The sequence below is a fragment of the Ambystoma mexicanum genome, chromosome 5q (genome assembly GCF_040938575.1).
Source record: "Ambystoma mexicanum isolate Mex_15411 chromosome 5q, UKY_AmexF1_1, whole genome shotgun sequence".
In the NCBI taxonomy this organism is placed as follows: Eukaryota; Metazoa; Chordata; class Amphibia; order Caudata; family Ambystomatidae; genus Ambystoma; species Ambystoma mexicanum.
The window spans coordinates 1,404,894,525-1,404,914,467 of NC_090933.1; the positions used below are offsets into that span (position 1 = coordinate 1,404,894,525).

A 19,943-nucleotide genomic window follows, 5' to 3' on the forward strand; every position below is an offset into this window, starting at 1 on the left:
CTTGGGCCATTGGTCATGCTACTGGATGACCAAGCCAAATCTCGGTTCCTGGATGTGGCAATGGTTTTCTAGGAGTACAGTCACTCAACAGAATTTGTTCAACATCTAACTTGTCTGGCCATGTGACAGGACAGGAGCAGGCACAATCGTGAGACTTGGAAGAGATGAGCCATGTGCGGGGCTCAAGTACACGAAGGGCTGATCACTCACTGCTGCATGGTCCGTTGGTGTGGTTATTGGATAGTGCACTATAGTATATTGCACCTGAATATACCTTTATCTACTCCAGCTATCCCCCTACGGTAGGGCATATATATATGTTTACAAGTCTGACATCCAGAAAACCTGCTCTGTTAGTGTCTGTCTAGTTTATCCTAATTCGTAGGTTCACAGTGAACAGCAAATCTCTTTGCAACCTCCTGAAGCAAAGCAAGCCATTTCACTAATAGGGTTTGTACACCTAAAGAGTTTGTTGTTTGTACACCTAAAGAGGATGTTGTACGGTATTAGTCTTGTAAATCTTTGAGAAGATCCTATCTCAGTCGATACCATTGCCAAACAATTAGTGAGGGAAACAGGTTATCAACAGGTAGAACAATTATCGAAGAGGATTAGATTCGACTGCTAATATTCATCTTTACTGGGGAAAACACTGCATTTACTTGTAAGTCAGACCAAACACTACCCCCACCCGGAAAATGTTGCTGGTATTATATGTACCTGAAACAGTTCCCTAACTTTATTTACTCATATTCCTATGCCCCATAGCCTTTCCTTCACACTGATGGGATACTTTGTCCCACGTAGACAGGACCAAAGCCTTTTTTGCACTACAATCAAAATCTTTCCCTTTAAATTCATGCACTCTGCCCACATCCCTCACTCACCAATTCTTTTTACCAATTGACAGGACTGGATGCCTTGCACCTGCTGTGAGGATCCTTTTCTTATTGTCGCGAATTTACTCACTTTCTTTTCTTTTCGCTGCACGCTAGCTTTCCTCACAGTCATACCCTGCGTATGCCAGTGATAATTGGTTTTAATTCCTTTCCCTGTTGCAGTAGGAAGTTACCTTTTTGGACGCCTATTGCCTCTGCCTGAGGTGTTTGGGGCCCTCCCAACAGTGGGTTTCCTGTTCTGCATCGCCAGCGCTCAGATGATTCGTTGACAAGACCTCTTCAGTGACTCTCCTCCCTGCCGGATCGAGGACTTTGTTGGGGTACGAAGGGTCAGATCTTTGCGGGCCATGCAAGTCTGTTCTTTTCTTTTTCAGGCACTGCACCCAGGCTATTCTTTTCCGGGACTGTTTTGGATGGGAGGGATCCATCTGGTCCTGCTGCTAAGCATACCAGGGGTGGCCACCCCTGGTATGCCAAAGATTGAGGATCCTGCCCTTACAGACATGGTTCCTCAGGACACAGGAGACACAGGATCTGATACTGATACAGATGATATTCCTCGCTCTGTCAAGGCATTCCACAGAAGGGTGATATGTTTGGCTGTCTTCTTTGGCGTACCACAGCCAGGAGAGCCACAGCCAGAGGCTGGCGTGCTGTCAGAGATATTGTCCATCGGCTCTTCGAGCAGATCAGAATTCCGACTTAAAGACTTCCTCACTGAGGCATTAAAGCTATGGGAAAAGCTTTGTTCCCTACAGCCTGCAAACAAAATGTTGGAGGCCAGATACCAGCCCTTTCCATCTGAAAAGCTGTGTCTAGCCTCTCAATCACAGCCTCACTAAAGAATAATTCTTCCAAAAAGGCATCGTCATTTACTAAGCCTTTGGGCTTCGGTATCACAGCGTCGTCCCCTGCCCTCCTGACCAAGGAAAAAATGCTTTTTGAGGCTTATGGGAATAAGGTCTACTCTAACGCTTTTGTACATCTAAGACAAGCCAATGCTGATGCCTTGCTAGCAGTGAGTAATCAAAAGCTCTGGCGGGAGCTGGCTGATTTTCTTCCTTAACTGCCGGTCGACAGACATCAGGCAGCAGAGGCTAAGACACTGGCTCAAGATCTGCTACGGTCACCCCTCCATATTGACACTGCTAGTCGTGGAATAGAGATGGGTGCAGACATGCAAAGGGTTGCTTGGATGCATGCTACCAAATTTACACAGGAGGTAAGGATTGCATCCTCGATCTCCCTTTTGACGTAGAAGAACGAGGAGCTCAACAAACTAAAGACTTCCATGCAGATGGCCAAATGGCTGATAGTCCTCACCAAGACTAGTCAGCAGCCCTTTCATCAGCCCTCCTTTATCAGAGACGGTTTTCAGGGCTACCAGGATAGGAAGGCGAGAAACAGGGACTGCTCTTCTAGTGGTCACAGGAGGAAGCAGTCCAGACCCTCCTCCAAGGGGTTCTTCGCTAGCCACTCAGGGGCTGCCTCCACCAACCTGAAAAAGTAATGATGCAGAGGATTGGATTCACTGCATGCCTGTCAGAAGCACATATTGTTGCATCTGAGCAGGTGGTTGGACATCTCGCAGGATCCCTGAATTCATTCAGTGGTCTCCAGGGGTTTCTGCCTCAGTCTTCCTCAGTCTTCCTCCTCTTCCACCCATCTCCAATCTCTTGATCCAGATGTATTCGGCTCTCCTTTTACAGTAGATCTGCAAACTGCACACCATGCAAGCTGTAGAGAGGCAGATATACATGTCATTTATAGAGCCCACCCCCTCACCTCCGTCATACTGGAAGAACAGCACCTGGCATCATCCCAATACCACATCGGAGATATGAGAGACGTTAGGCGCTGAGACAACTGTACCGAATGTACTTCCAAACTGAAGGAAGCCTGCGGACATCAATAGTACTAGGAGAACTATAAGTAAGTGTGACAGATGTAAAGTGAAGTCATGACGAGGACGCACTGAAACCAACATATGGATATCCAAAGAATAAAAATGTGACTTAAGTGACGAAGTGAACATATATGCGAATACGAAGAAAACATATACACTGAGAAGATACGTGATAAGAGATGTAGTAGTAGTATATTTGCAGAAGCGCAAGGTAGATGAGACAGTATAGAAGCTTGCTAAAGCAGGAAATAGAACGCGGTTAAAGCATCCATGTTGAGAAAATGGACATCGGCATTGTGTAATAGTAAGCAAGGAGCCTCGAGGAGAGAGACCAGGGCTGCAGAACTGACAAGCACTTGAATACAAATTAGTGCAAAAACAAAGAATTTCTGGTTGGCCTAGAGTCAAGGATGCCACAGCAAAGAAGCCACTGCAAGGATTGAAAGGAGTCGAAGAGGATATGCCATATACGCAGGACATATTTCTCTTAGATTAAATAAAGGAGTGAACATTTGCGAGTGCCAAGTATTCTACATTTAAAGACATGGAAAGCATATGCAGGATGAAGCGACCAAGTCTCCAGAGGCTGAGGAGAGTATTAGCACCCAATGTAAAAGAATCAAATAGCACTAAAAAGAACAGTAGAATGGACAAAATCATGGTCTCCTTACACGTGATCCAGGACCGGAAATCAAGGGCTATTCATAGAGCTCCAGAGGAAGATAGCAATGTTCCTTCACTCCCTTGAAGTTCTGAGGAAGAGAACAGTCAGCAAGGCCACCTGCAAAGAACAAGCATTGGTTTAGGGCCTTACTGATGAGAAATGGTAGGTTAATTAGCCAAGAAGGCAGTTGTCTGACGTTGTTCCCCTGCACCTGGGTTTCGTTGCTTACCTGCTGCTAACAAGCCGAATGTTCAAAGTTGGAAGAGAGTGGAAACCAATCATGAAGGCTCGTGTGCTGGTGCATCATACATTGTTGCATAAGCCTATCCACTGCTGTTATTATCCTATCCAATGATACTAACACTTATATAAACTATATGTATACGTTTCCCTTAACTAATCCCTCTGCCTCATAGGTTCTTACTGTTAGCCACGTAGAATGATGTCATAGTTGATGTAAAGCCTTTCATGTAACTGAAATGCATTGAGAGTGTGTGAGCTGCAATCTCTTTGCTCGCCAGGTTTCCCTACTTTATTGAACTGATAATAAAGTAGTATTTTGCTATATTCTTTGAGTCTGTCCAGTTATTTGGGCTAGAGATAATTTATTGTGGTGATCCCATCTGGCACTTAGAACGCACCAGGTGTCCTTGCACAAAGTCATATAAACTGTTCCCTCCAACGAGAGAATTCTAGGGTTCTATTCCAGAACCTCTCGCTCCCCAAGAAGAACCAGGCTGGCCCACGGGCAATCCTGGATCTCTCCTCCTATAATGTCTGTCTCCCCCATGAGGTTCAAGATGATTACGACAACTCAGATCCTGTACTATGTTCAGATCAACAATTGGGTCTGATTGGTGGTCGTGCAGGATGCCTACCTGTATGTACCGATATGGGAACCACAACGCAAATGCCTCAGGTTTTTGATTGGCAGGCTCCATTATCAATATTGGGCCCTGCCTTTTGGACTCAATGCAGCACACAGTATTCACCAAGCTGATGAGCGCAGTGACTAGTTGGTTACGGATCAGGGGGATCCATGTATACCTCTACCTGGACTGACTGGTCCGGGCTTTATCCAGCCAGGAGATGGTATGCCAGCAACATCCTGGTGTCTACCCTGTTAAATCTGGGGTATTCAGTCAACTTTGGCAAGTCCTTGCTTATCCCGGCCCAGGGAGCTTACTTTCCTGGGTTTTGTGTGGGATTCGAGGGTGGGCAAGATTTTCCCTTCGCCCAGCGCATGTTAGATATTTGTCTGACAGTCATGCGTTTTCTTTCCAGGGCAGTGACTACTGCATGGTGGTACTAGAGGTTGTTGAGCCTCATGGCAGCGTGCGTCCTTTGTGTTCAACACACCAAGACCTTCTGAGTATTTCATGGTCGCTGGCCACAGACAAGCAGTCACAACACATTGCGATACCAGACTCTTTGGGTCAGGACCTACAGTGGTGTTCTTTAGTTCAGCGTTGCTTTAGTCTACTGCTAACGGACAGAAACAGCTAAATCCTGCCTGAAAGTAAACACAAGACCACACTGTATTACTGTACTGTACTGTGGACAATATAACTGAAAATGAAGTATCTGTCTGCGTAGTGCAGAGATACAATGTGCCCATATGTTTACTTTCAAGCAGAACAATTCTAGGTTTCCAGTAATCAATTTGCTCTGTAACAGTTGCTGCACAGGAGTCGCTTTGATTGTTATTCATGGTCTAAATGATATCTTTACAAATATTCTATTGCCATTTTGCCATGGTCCTGCTGAAGATTACTTCAATGCTTTTTTCAAGAAACATGGTGCACAATATGAATCCTTAAGGGACTGTTCCTTCTGTCTTCTAGTGAACACTTGGGACCAGGTTACATTAACTTGTTGAACTAACCTTAGCTAATCTGTCTTCTTTCTTTTCTTCAGGTGAATTTGCCGTACAGACTTGCTTCCAAGGAAGGTATGGTGAAGAAATTGGCAGTGATCAGTTTGGGGCCTGTATCATGTTCCACGCACCAATGCCTAACGCACAACTAGCAACGGGAAGATTTGAATATGTGGAGGTAAAAACAGGTGCTCTTTCATAAGTCATGTAATTAAAGTTACTACATTGAGAACTGGGTTTACTTTCGTGTTCATGCCTTTCTCCTGGGCAAAGTGATAATTCAGGATATAAAAGCAAGGTGCGATGCTTGTACGCCTTGATTTACTTCTTTGTGCTATCCATTTTCAGGCAGTGAAGAAGCAGAGGAGGGGCATGGAGTGGAAATAGGCACTCTGCACTTGTGACCCATCGTTTACACTTCAGGGGCTACGAATTAGGCTGTAGATATTGTACTTACAAAGCACCCTACATTCATTTCAGGAAATTACAGCACAATACGTGAGACAGTTTTAAATATTCATAGGGGCAATATATATGAATGCTATATAACCCCTTTCTTACCTATTAAGAGTATTTAGTTACGTTTAGCAGTATATAAAAGAAATAGATCCAATGATTTAGATTGCATCTTCTTAAGTTCAGAGTTGCTTTGCTCTACTGCTAGTGCCCCAACACATCTACATCACACCTGAAAGTAAACACAAGGCCACAATGGATTACTGCACTGTACAGTGGACAATGTAATTGAAAATGAAAAATCTATCTGTATAGTGCAGATTTTCAGGAAATGCGTTGTACATGTTACATGTATTTAGTGACACTTTGTATGATCTGGAAGTTCCCCCATTGACTCGCATGGACTTTGCCATGAACATTTTAATTTTGAAGTATTTATAAACGCACACACAACGAACCAAACCGTATCCTGGCGCAGATGGACCAAAGAAATGAAACTCAGAAGGCCAGGTGGACCAACTAAGTAAACAATACTATACAAAATCACAGGTTTATTTAAAAAGATGAGTTTTGAGACCTGCTCTAAAGCTCATCAGGGAGTTGGCTTGTCTCAGATTTAGCGGAAGACTGTTCCACAGTCTGGGCCCAGGTCACTGAAAAACACCGATCTCCCCTGGACCTATACTTCATCCCAGGAATTACAAGGAGGAAGTGGTCCTCCGACCTAAGAGTACGAGTAGGTTGGTATTGTCTCAGTTTGTCCATTAGATATGCTGGTGCCATGTCGTGCAGACATCGATAAACCAAACAACCGGTCTTAAATTTAATCCGATCTTCGACTGTCAGCCAATGTAGTGATCGACGAAGACCGGATGTATGAGTATTTATTGGTACACCAAAGACCAGTCTGACTCCAGCATTTTGTGCTTTCTGGAGACAATGAATTTTATTACTTGGTGCTCCAGCCAAAAGACCAATGCAGTAATCAAGATTTGAATTGACCAATGCTCCCACTACTACAGCATGATCTACTTTAGGCACGTAGGGTAGGGCTTGGCGCAAGAGGCGGATGTTATAGAATACGGACTGTACCTTGGCTGAGACCTGGGCATTGCACCCCAGGTCGCTCTGCCAAATACAGCCCAAATTATTGACCTTGGTGGAATATTTAAGACTAGCCCCCAGAAACTGCAGAAGGGGGGGACATTTTCCTCCTGCAAGGAGATGTTTAGGCCCAAACAGAATCACCTCTGTTTTTTTTGGGTTCAATTGCAGCCAATTTTCCTCCATCCAGGTGCTGATCTCATCTAGACAACTAGTGACCACAGCAAGAGCATCCTCTACATCATCAAGTCTGATGTACAGCTGAGTATCATCAGCATAAGAGTGAAACCTGAGATTATATTTTTCCAGGATATTCATCAAGGCACGGAGATCAATATTAAACAGAAGTGGGGAGAGAGCTGATCCCTGTGGCACACCACAACACTGAGAAAGTATTTCTGAGAGGAATCCCCCTACTCGAACACTTTGCTGGCAGTCGGTAAGAAAAGATGTAAACCATTGGAGTTTCCTGGGACCCACATTGATTAGGTTTTTTAGGCGATTTAGAAAAATACTATGATCCACCGTATCAAATGCGGCTGAGAGATCAAGCATTACAAGCATGGAAAGTTTCCCGGCATCTCCTGCCTGTAACATGTCATCCCAGACCGCCGTGAGTGCAGTCTCTGTCCCGTGCAATGGCCGAAAACCCGACTGCAAAGGATGAAGTAGGCAGTGATCTTCGACAAAGTCCTGCAACTGTTTAGTCACTACATTCTCTAAAATTTTGCCTGGCTAGGGAAGACCCGCAATAGGGCGATAGTTGCCATAATCTTCTGGATCTGATCCAACATTATTTTTGAAAGAAACAGATTGTTAGAATGGATGGCTGAAAACTGCCAGGCCTGAGGGAGCATTCACTGCAGCTGTTGTCCCAGTGTTGTTAGGCTTCACCTTTGAGATCCTGAGGTCACATCTTGATTCCCTTTAACTAAGATAATTGTAAGTTTTCCAAAACTTAATTGTCTAGCTATATTCGGGGGGACATACTCTCACTGCACAGCATAAGAATTTTAGTGCTGCATACAAACACATTCATTGTCGTGTCTAGATGATGACATCTAGACACGACAATGAATGTGTTTGTATGCAGCACTAAAAGTTTTGGAAAATAATTTGTCAAGGTGATCTATCATAATTGTCACTATACCAACTTTAGACACCACTAGTAGAATATGTGTTTTTGCTGGACTTTTTAACATTTGTGTTCTTTAATTTGTTTTGAGTGTTGTGAGGTGACTTGTGGAAAGCACCCACCATATATATGTGTGTGTTATTCAATCTAAATCTATTAAAATATGTGTTTTTACTTTGCTTACTCTTTGGAAAATAATATGTGTTCTATGTGACCTTCAGATAGACAAAATAGATAATCTATCAGTTCTCGCTCCTTGTTTCTGATCCATATGTTTGGTGGACGAAAAGAGGGGTAATTGAGCTCTTTTTTGCGTGTTGTTGACACTTTACAAATGAGTCCCTATTTCAGCTCAATCCCCCTTCAACAAAAAATTGGGATTCACCCTTTTCTTACGCCCGGGATGTGGGATAGCAAGAGGTGGAGAAGGGAGAGAAAGTGGCGGCAAAAGCCTCAACTGACACACGCTTCATGGGCCGGATGTCCAAGAAGGCAGGTGGCAGTGTTGGGGTAGGCTTAGCAAGGGGGAAGAGAGGGAGAGATGAGAGGAGAGGAGGGAGTGATCACTACAGGAGAAAGGAGTGGTCAGAGGAATGGAGAAGGGGAGGTCAGGGGAGATCAAGACATCGAGTGTGTGCCCTGCAGAGTGAGTCGGGCCAGAGGGGAGGATGGACAGGGAGAGGGAGTCGCAGAGGTCACAGAAGAGTACAGAGGAGGAACAAGGAGAGTCTAAATGTATATTGAGGTCATCGATGAGGAGGAGTTGAGTGGTAGAGGTCAGGAGGGAGGAGGAGAGGTCCGCCCACTCAGAGAGAAATGAGGTGATTTGACCAGGAGCCCGGCAGATGGTACCCACAGTAATAGAATGGGTAGGCGAGAGAAAGCCTACAGACAAGGCATTCAAAATAGGAGTAGGTCTGAGTCGGAATGATAGAGGCAGGAATCCACTCAGGAAAGATCAGGGATACCCCCCACTGGACCGGGAGGATCTGGGTGCGGACAGGATCTTGTAGCCATCAGGGAGGAGAGTGTCAAAGCTCATGACAGAGCTGGTCGTGAACCATGTCTCAGTAAGACCAAGGACATCAAGGTCTAGTTCTTCAAGATGGAGGCAGATGTCAGAGGCGAGTTTGACAGCAGAGCAAGAGTTGAGAGTGGCAAAATGAAGAAGGTGGCCAGCCTTAAAGACCTTCCGGGGAGGGGTACAGATCAGAGGTATGCCCTGCGGAGGAGAAAGAGCCCAAGGAGGGGCAGAGGAGGAGGAGGAGGAGGAAAGAGAGGGCAAGGTAGCCAAGTGGGGAGAGGTGGGGACAGCAAGAGATTAGAGGAAATTGATGAGGCGAGGGAAGCGCCTATCAAAGAGGAGGAGATTGGCCTGAGGGCCTTGGACCATGACAGTGCCATTTAGGTAGAACTTAATGATGACTTTAGAGGAGTCGAAGTAAACCATGAGAACTTCCCAGCGAGTGGCACCATTAATGGGAGAGGAGGAGATAGGACAGAGCACAGAGGTCATATGAGGAGTCCATAGATCTGGTGAAAAAACAACAAAGAGGATGTCAGTGAGGGTCTGTCTGAAGGAAGCATTGGAGTAGGTGTTGGCGATAGGAAGACCAGGGTTAGAGGCCAAGATATCCTTTTTGAACTTCTTCCTACCAGACTTAGTGAGAAGGGAGAAGCAGTTGGAAAAGTTAGAAGAAACAGAAAGCGCCATTGGGGTGCAGGTGAGGAGAGGATGGAGAAACCGGGGGGGCTAAGGCAGGTAGGTGTAGGACAAAAGAGAGTGTTGAGTTCACTGGGCTGGCATGTTACAGAGAAGCATCAGTATACAAGCAAAATACAGAGAGTTTCGCAATGGGCGGCAAGATTTGACTTTTTAGCACAAAGCAAAAACAGCAAGATTTTTTTTTAGCACAAAGCCAAGATAGCAAGATTTGACTTTTTAGTAAAAAGCAAAAACAGCAAGATTTGACTTTTTAGCACAAAACAGCAAGATTTGACTTTTCAATCTAGGATTCAGATGTTAGCAAAGGGTTTTAGGAAGCACTGCACATCAGGATGACAACATGCGAGTAACAAGCAGAAAGAACAGTGATAGTCAAAGGTGGTAGGAGTGAGTCCATAAGGAGGGAACTAACCCATAGTTCTGGAGGAGGCAAAGTCAAGGCAGTCTGGATTTCTTAGAGGAGTGAAAGGTAAACAATGTCTGCCAATCTGGCTTTACTGGTTCTTCAGTTGCATTCACCAAAATCATATTGGTGCTTATTAACAGCTGGTTAACAGCATCAAACTAAATGTGGGGAAAGTAAAAAAAAAAAGGAAACATGTAGGCATGCATGTTGAAAATGTAAGAAAAGCGTAAAGGCAGCCACAATACTACAGCCTTCGACCATGCATCGCAGTGACTTAGTCATTTAAATGTTACGCTCTGAGAAGAACGTATCCCTGAATACTGTCTAAAGATTTATCCGCTCTTTTCATGGAAAAGCATCTGCATTTCAATCCCGTTTTGTTAGTTCACTTGTCGTCTTCGGTTGTCCCTTGCCTGGGAAAGCATTTGTCTTGTGAAAGTAAGTTATTTGCGTCCTTTTTCACTTAGCTAAGATTTCACTCATTCCACCTCATTCTTCATGCTGGCTCTTTTTTTAAGGGTGCTCTCGAACCAACTACCTACAAATATGACATCCCCCACTCCTCCATTATGCACAGTATCACAGGTGAAGCACTCGTACCACTTCTCAACGTCATCTCACATAAAACACTTTCCCAGACGCACTAAAAATAGGACAGTGGTAATAGTATTTCCACAGTGGTAATTGTGGGAGTTTCCCTATTTATGCACCTTCACACCGCACAGCCGTGAGCAGAGCTGAGAGGCGAGGTGAGAGGGAGTCTGTCGCAGTCTAAAGTCTTTCCACAGTGGTAATTGTGGGAGTTTCCCTATTTTTGTGCCTTCACACCGTGGAGCGGTGAGCGGAGCTGAGAGGCGAGGTAAGAGGCAGTCTTCCGCAGTCCGCGGCAGACGTGGAAGAAATGGAAATCGAAAGTCCGCGCGTGCAGAGACCTTGGCCCGCTACAGCCAGCTCCACTGTGCAAAAACTCCAAAAGTCGGAGTCCAAAATGACGTCTACAGCGGCGAGCCAAGCAAAAGAGTTTACCCCCAACATCATCACTGAAGAGGAAATGGACTTGGGACGCCGCCGTCTAAGGAGTAATAAAAACACACTAGATCTTCAAGCAAGCCTCCCAAAACTGGGAGGAGAAAATGACCTACCGCTGATATTGCAGGTGGAGCCAGGACCCGATGGCAGAGACTCGAGACTCGAGGAGGCAAGGAATGAAGTGAACGAGGCCAAGGAACGAAGGAATGTAGTGTGCCCTCCGGAAGCAAGTCCTCCTGAAGCGACCAGCGTCCCGCGTACCGCTGAGGTGAGTGAGTCCCCAGCAGAGGCGGCCGGATGCATGTTGCAAGGAGGCAGGCATCAGCGGCGCCCGGCCGGCTCTGCCTCAGATGGGTGGAGTCCCTGAACATGCCACAGTCAACAGCAATGTCAAGGAGCAAGCCCAGGCAGACACTGAGACAGGGAAGTTCTGCAGTGGGGGAGCAGGCACCCCTCTGGTCCAGGAGGAGGAGCCAGAAAGACTTGGTGCTACCCTCACAAAACCAACACTAATACTGGAAGACTCCTACACAAATCCCTCCAGCAGCGGGCAACAAATCAAGTATTAAAGCGATGATACATCCTGAACCGCAATATAATAGTAGGGGTGAGTTTCGTCGGGAAGCCAAAGACAGTGAGGGGGAAAGTGAAAGTGACGTAGAAAGGAGTCACAAGGAGGAAAACTCGGACCCGACACTGACGTGGACACAGAGTTGGAGCGTAGCCATACCTTTCTGAAATTCAATCCACAGAGAGACAAGTCCAAATGCAAACTTCGAACGAAAAAGCAAACGAAAACTCAAAACCTGGCAAATACGAAGTCTAGCAAGCAGAAGCAAGCCACAAAAGCCACGGCTCCTAACAAAAGGAAGACATCAATGGCGACTGTACAGAAAACACAAAATAAAGGCGGTGCAACTGTGGGACAGTTCCTGCCAAAGCCACTCTTGTCCTGTCCTTTAAAGTCTTTCTTCACCAACTACCAAAAGAGAAAATGGACACAGATACTGAGCTATCAGATGCCGAACTACTGGAAGCCTCCCTCGAAATTACGCCAACAAATAAACTCCACAAAATTGACATTGCAACAGAAAAGCCATCTAACAGTGGGAAACAAATTACTACCCTAGAGGTCCCCTCGCCAGCACAAAAAGTCACCCAAATTCAAACACAGACGAGGGAAATCCAGCAAATGATGGAGGAACCGACGCATGTAAAAATGGGCCACCCACCTGTAATGACAGAACCAAGAAAGAGAACCTCCCAACAACAAAAGGACATCTTGCCGCAAAATAAAAAGAGCACAATAACGCCAAAACAGGTGCCGACACAACCAAGGAAATCTCTTGTAGAAGAAAGCGCTCCAGCAAACGGAGTGGACAACTCGCAAGACGAGCAGGAAAAGGTCCAATGCCAGGCGTGGACAAAAGCTCATATTAATACAAGACAACATTTGCATCCAGAAGGCAAAACGGGGCACATGGAGGCACAAGAAGATCGCACTAACAGAAACCTAATTCCAGCCCAGGCATCGGAATCCCGCCAAGAACCAAATGCCTCAATCCTCTGGGAAGCTTCAGATTCACCTCGTGGTAGCAATAAACGATCAAACATCTTTACCTCCCCAAAGAACTGGCGCTTTAGTGAAATTTCATCAGCAACCCCAAAAGACTCACCATCAAAAAAGCCAGATATGATGACAATAATGTCGATCATTACCATTGCCTTAGCCCCGTTCCGCAAATTGTATGAATCGATAAGAGAGAGTGTGCAAGATAACACTGCAGTCCTCACCAACATAGACACTAAAACGAAGTTCATAGAAGGATACATAACAGCAACAGAGATCAAAAACATCAACCAACATAAAGCCCTGGAACTCAAAGTGTCAATGCTGGAAAAACAAGCAGACACGTTACAAGCTGAAATTAAAAACCAGCTCATCAATGGGGACAAAAATCCCAAAAAAGTTTCTGTCACGGTCTCTCCAAAAGACAACGTCGACGGCACGAGAATCAAACAACGAACAAAAGAAATAGTGGAAATGGTAAAAACAACAATAATGGACAAAGAACCTAAAGACACAGGTCAAACAGAGAAACAACAAACGGTTTTGAAACTGTCAAATCAGGTGGAGGAGCCAGCAAAAACCAAATCGACCAAAAAACAACAGGCAAGAGTCAGAAAAGCAGCCATGAAGAGGTTGGATTACAGGATGACACACCGACTAGCCCCAAAGTTGTTGATCTAACAAGATCGCCCAGATCAGCGGATGAATTTCTGGTGAACTCGGATCTTATAAAATTGTTGCAGCATTGGGAATGCGATCCAAAGATAAGAGAAAAGTCAACGCCAACAAGGGAAAAAGAAAGTTTCCCATCGTCGAAGGAGAATGATAAAACCGTGCAGGTACCCTCAAGAGTCCACATGAGTGAGATAGAAGCAAATAAAACTCATAACTCCATCCGCCACCTTGATAACAACACTGGGCGGGACCAATATGATATAGACCCAAACAAAGAACATGGAGAAACAATGAAAACAAAAAATACCGGGCAACGCCTAGCCGCGCAACAAAAAAAGACGCCGGAAAAAACAAAGTGTGGTTCCCCGAGAAAAAATAAAGACAAAGGAGTGGTACGCATCTTCTAATTAGAGCAATCCAAACGAGCAGAGGGAAATATGATCCTCAACAGAAAAAATGTCCTAGCAATAACAAGGAAAACAAACTCCCTAAGACAAATAAGGACCGAAGACCTCAAACTCATGGAACCTTACCACAGAGGGGACATAGCAAAAGCATACCTCCATGTGAAATCGAATAGTATTCAAGACTTATCGAGAGCCGTGTTCCAAGAAATTGAACAGTTAGGCTTTCTTCTATCAGAAATAGCAGATCCAAGACCATCGGATAAAAAGGACTCTATACAGAAAGAAGAGTCATTGCCTAAACAGCATTATATTTCAAGAACAGAGGACCTCTATAGGCCTCACCGAAGCGGAAAGTGGCAAGGGCGAATCAGACAGTATTCCACCGACTAAAATTTAGACCAAAAAAAGAAACGCTATGGGAAACACAGACCTGAAGACGAAAGGCGCTGAGACTCCTTGGCAAGATATAGAAAGACCAACAATCAACATGAGTGTGGGAGACACCACAAAGCAGAAGACAACCAAAGCAATTACCGACAAATTTACTCACCAAGGAGGCAAAGACAGAATGACGAAAAAACACAGGACTTAAAGTCTAGGGGAGCCAGAGAAGTAGCCACTACAAAGGGCCCATGGAACTGGTTGAAATCAACTTTGATGCCTACCAACAAGAAGTAGCAACGACCAGTGTCCTCCGTTCCCGGGCTTAAAGATCTTCCAGAATGTCCCTCAGACACCTGCACTCTGGGCTCCTGGAACACCAGAGGACACACACACTTAACGACGACAGGGGACATCGACCTGGGCCATTTCGACATCCTGTGCTTACAGGAAACCTTGTTGGTAGATAAACCATCCCTTGATGGCTTCACAGTAGAAATATCACCGGCAACGAAAGGTCTCTTGGGGTGCCCGTCGGCGATGCTCCTGACTGCAGTTAAAAAAGGCTTGGGATTCACCATGATCGCAACCCTGGAAAAATCCTATGGGATACTGGCTATTCTGCTAAACTGGACCCGAAAAACAACAAGCAAAGAAGCAGCTCACCAAACCCAGTTGGTGGTCATAAATACCTACTGGAACCCCCAACGTATAACAACTAAAGCATTCTGTTCAGACATGGAGGCAACAATCGACAAGATCTACGAGACAGATGAAAAGATCGATCTTATAATCTGCGGGGACTTGAACGCAAATTGTGGCAAAACCACAGATGATCCCTTGAACCCGTTCCCACAAGGCCAAACAGCAGAAAGAGGGAAGGCCTGGACAAGTCTAACAAGTCCAAGAAACCTGCACAACATAGCATCCATATTCCCAGAGCAAAATACAATCCCGACGTGGGAACGGTCAAACGCCAAAGCCACACTGGACTATATCTATGTGAGTCATGGTTTGCTCCCGATTATAAAAGCCTTCGATGTACAGAGAACTGTGCACAGTGACCACAACCTTCTCCTTTGTGCCTGGCAAGGAAACCGTATACCCAAACGGTCATGCAAATACGATGTTGCAATAAACAATCAGCAATCAAGGCTTCGCCTCACTACAACAGACGTCAAAAAGATAAATGCCAAATATAACATTGAAGGCTTTCTTGCATCCCAATTGGATGGTTACTCAAGACCTAACTATCTCCCGTTCCTGCTGGCCCAAAGAGTCACAGCAACTGCACAGACAAAGCAATTAGAGCAACCGAAACATGTATACGACAAGTTGGTAGAAAAACGGAAAGCCATATGCAAATTGAAGCGAACTGCGATGAAAACGAACACTCCCGCAGCCTGGTGTCATTGGGAAGAGGAAGCAAAAAAATACTCTGAATGGATAAAACATCGGAGAGCAGCACTCTACAACACAATTCGGAAGAAATGGTGCGAAGACTGAACACCAAATAATCCGGTGAATTTTGGTCCTTGATCAAAACGATGACAACTCAATCAGAAAACCAGATCTCTAACTCTGTCTCGGAAGCCCAGTGGATAGCTCACTTTAAGATCCATTTTGACCTTCCCAACACAAGTAAACCAACCAAATCATGGGACTCTACCACTCCATGGGCAGACGTGACGAACAGCGACGAGATTGAAAAATTGATGATCAAACTCAAAAACTCAAGAGCCCCGGGCCCTGATGGCTTGAGCAATATAGATCTGAAACAAGCTCCAAAAGAGTGGGCAGCGGTGATCAGTAAAATCTTTAACTACTGCAACAGCACGGAATCGAAACAGAAACCTAATTCCAGCCCAGGCATCGGAATCCCGCCAAGAACCAAATGCCTCAATCCTCTGGGAAGCTTCAGATTCACCTCGTGGTAGCAATAAACGATCAAACATCTTTACCTCCCCAAAGAACTGGCGCTTTAGTGAAATTTCATCAGCAACCCCAAAAGACTCACCATCAAAAAAGCCAGATATGATGACAATAATGTCGATCATTACCATTGCCTTAGCCCCGTTCCGCAAATTGTATGAATCGATAAGAGAGAGTGTGCAAGATAACACCGCAGTCCTCACCAACATAGACACTAAAACGAAGTTCATAGAAGGATACATAACAGCAACAGAGATCAAAAACATCAACCAACATAAAGCCCTGGAACTCAAAGTGTCAATGCTGGAAAAACAAGCAGACATGTTACAAGCTGAAATTAAAAACCAGCTCATCAATGGGGACAAAAATCCCAAAAAAGTTTCTGTCACGGTCTCTCCAAAAGACAACGTCGACGGCACGAGAATCAAACAACGAACAAAAGAAATAGTGGAAATGGTAAAAACAACAATAATGGACAAAGAACCTAAAGACACAGGTCAAACAGAGAAACAACAAACGGTTTTGAAACTGTCAAATCAGGTGGAGGAGCCAGCAAAAACCAAATCGACCAAAAAACAACAGGCAAGAGTCAGAAAAGCAGCCATGAAGAGGTTGGATTACAGGATGACACACAGACTAGCCCCAAAGTTGTTGATCTAACAAGATCGCCCAGATCAGCGGATGAATTTCTGGTGAACTCGGATCTTATAAAATTGTTGCAGCATTGGGAATGCGATCCAAAGATAAGAGAAAAGTCAACGCCAACAAGGGAAAAAGAAAGTTTCCCATCGTCGAAGGAGAATGATAAAACCGTGCAGGTACCCTCAAGAGTCCACATGAGTGAGATAGAAGCAAATAAAACTCATAACTCCATCCGCCACCTTGATAACAACACTGGGCGGGACCAATATGATATAGACCCAAACAAAGAACATGGAGAAACAATGAAAACAAAAAATACCGGGCAACGCCTAGCCGCGCAACAAAAAAAGACGCCGGAAAAAACAAAGTGTGGTTCCCCGAGAAAAAATAAAGACAAAGGAGTGGTACGCATCTTCTAATTAGAGCAATCCAAACGAGCAGAGGGAAATATGATCCTCAACAGAAAAAATGTCCTAGCAATAACAAGGAAAACAAACTCCCTAAAACAAATAAGGACCGAAGACCTCAAACTCGTGGAACCTTACCACAGAGGGGACATAGCAAAAGCATACCTCCATGTGAAATCGAATAGTATTCAAGACTTATCGAGAGCCGTGTTCCAAGAAATTGAACAGTTAGGCTTTCTTCTATCAGAAATAGCAGATCCAAGACCATCGGATAAAAAGGACTCTATACAGAAAGAAGAGTCATTGCCTAAACAGCATTATATTTCAAGAACAGAGGACCTCGATAGGCCTCACCGAAGCGGAAAGTGGCAAGGGCGAATCAGACAGTATTCCACCGACTAAAATTTAGACCAAAAAAAGAAACGCTATGGGAAACACAGACCTGAAGACGAAAGGCGCTGAGACTCCTTGGCAAGATATAGAAAGACCAACAATCAACATGAGTGTGGGAGACACCACAAAGCAGAAGACAACCAAAGCAATTACCGACAAATTTACTCACCAAGGAGGCAAAGACAGAATGACGAAAAAACACGGGACTTAAAGTCTAGGGGAGCCAGAGAAGTAGCCACTACAAAGGGCCCATGGAACTGGTTGAAATCAACTTTGATGCCTACCAACAAGAAGTAGCAACGACCAGTGTCCTCCGTTCCCGGGCTTAAAGATCTTCCAGAATGTCCCTCAGACACCTGCACTCTGGGCTCCTGGAACACCAGAGGACACACACACTTAACGACGACAGGGGACATCGACCTGGGCCATTTCGACATCCTGTGCTTACAGGAAACCTTGTTGGTAGATAAACCATCCCTTGATGACTTCACAGTAGAAATATCACCGGCAACGAAAGGTCTCTTGGGGTGCCCGTCGGCGATGCTCCTGACTGCAGTTAAAAAAGGCTTGGGATTCACCATGATCACAACCCTGGAAAAATCCTATGGGATACTGGCTATTCTGCTAAACTGGACCCGAAAAACAACAAGCAAAGAAGCAGCTCACCAAACCCAGTTGGTGGTCATAAATACCTACTGGAACCCCCAAAGTATAACAACTAAAGCATTCTGTTCAGACATGGAGGCAACAATCGACAAGATCTACGAGACAGATGAAAAGATCGATCTTATAATCTGCGGGGACTTGAACGCAAATTGTGGCAAAACCACAGATGATCCCTTGAACCCGTTCCCACAAGGCCAAACAGCAGAAAGAGGGAAGGCCTGGACAAGTCTAACAAGTCCAAGAAACCTGCACAACATAGCATCCATATTCCCAGAGCAAAATACAATCCCGACGTGGGAACGGTCAAACGCCAAAGCCACACTGGACTATATCTATGTGAGTCATGGTTTGCTCCCGATTATAAAAGCCTTCGATGTACAGAGAACTGTGCACAGTGACCACAACCTTCTCCTTTGTGCCTGGCAAGGAAACCGTATACCCAAACGGTCATACAAATACGATGTTGCAATAAACAATCAGCAATCAAGGCTTCGCCTCACTACAACAGACGTCAAAAAGATAAATGCCAAATATAACATTGAAGGCTTTCTTGCATCCCAATTGGATGGTTACTCAAGACCTAACTATCTCCCCTTCCTGCTGGCCCAAAGAGTCACAGCAACTGCACAGAAAAAGCAATTAGAGCAACCGAAACATGTATACGACAAGTTGGTAGAAAAACGGAAAGCCATACGCAAATTGAAGTGAACTGCGATGAAAACGAACACTCCCGCAGCCTGGTGTCATTGGGAAGAGGAAGCAAAAAAATACTCCGAATGGATAAAACATCAGAGAGCAGCACTCTACAACACAATTCGGAAGAAATGGTGCGAAGACTGAACACCAAATAATCCGGTGAATTTTGGTCCTTGATCAAAACGATGACAACTCAATCAGAAAACCAGATCTCTAACTCTGTCTCGGAAGCCCAGTGGATAGCTCTCTTTAAGATCCTTTTTGACCTTCCCAACACAAGTAAACCAACCAAATCATGGGACTCTACCACTCCATGGGCATACGTGACGAACAGCGACGAGATTGAAAAATTGATGATCAAACTCAAAAACTCAAGAGCCCCGGGCCCTGATGGCTTGAGCAATATAGATCTGAAACAAGCTCCAAAAGAATGGGCAGCGGTGATCAGTAAAATCTTTAACTACTGCACCAGCACGAAATCGATCCCAGAAACATGGTCAAGGGGCATCATAGTACCGATCTTCAAGAAAGGAAGCACAGAAAACCCGGAGAGCTATAGGCCTATAGCTCTCTTAGACATCATAGGGAAAATTTACACCTCCAGCCTACTTGAACTTTTCAGAAGGTGGCACAAGAACGCACCATGCAACAACCATTTCCAAATGGGCTTCCACAAACAGGGCAGCACGGCCGTCAACATCTTGATATTAAACATCTTAAAGCTCAAAGTAAAAGAAGGTGCACCGAAAGTATACCTTGCTTTTGTGGATCTATCAAAAGCGTTTGATAAAATCGATCGAGCAAAACTGTGGGCTAAACTAGAAAACTGGGATTGCCCAAAAAGGATCTTGGAACCAATCATCGCCTTCCACGTGGACACGCAAATCAGGGTGAAACTTAACAAGCAAGGCACCCTCTCTGAGGAAATTCCTGTATACATGGGAGTCAAACAGGGCTGCCCTTTGGCGCCAGT

General features: G+C 45.0%; 1 protein-coding gene across 1 annotated transcript in view; it reads left to right on the forward strand.

The window, feature by feature from the left end:
• The window catches only part of LOC138498459 (fibrocystin-L-like), a 1,772,245-nt gene that overhangs the window by 1,501,948 nt on the left and 250,354 nt on the right, over positions 1-19,943 (forward strand). The window contains exon 39 of the mRNA XM_069622209.1: positions 5,387-5,523. Within this exon, the coding sequence (XP_069478310.1) occupies positions 5,387-5,523 (137 nt within the window). The remainder of the gene's footprint in view (positions 1-5,386; positions 5,524-19,943) is intronic.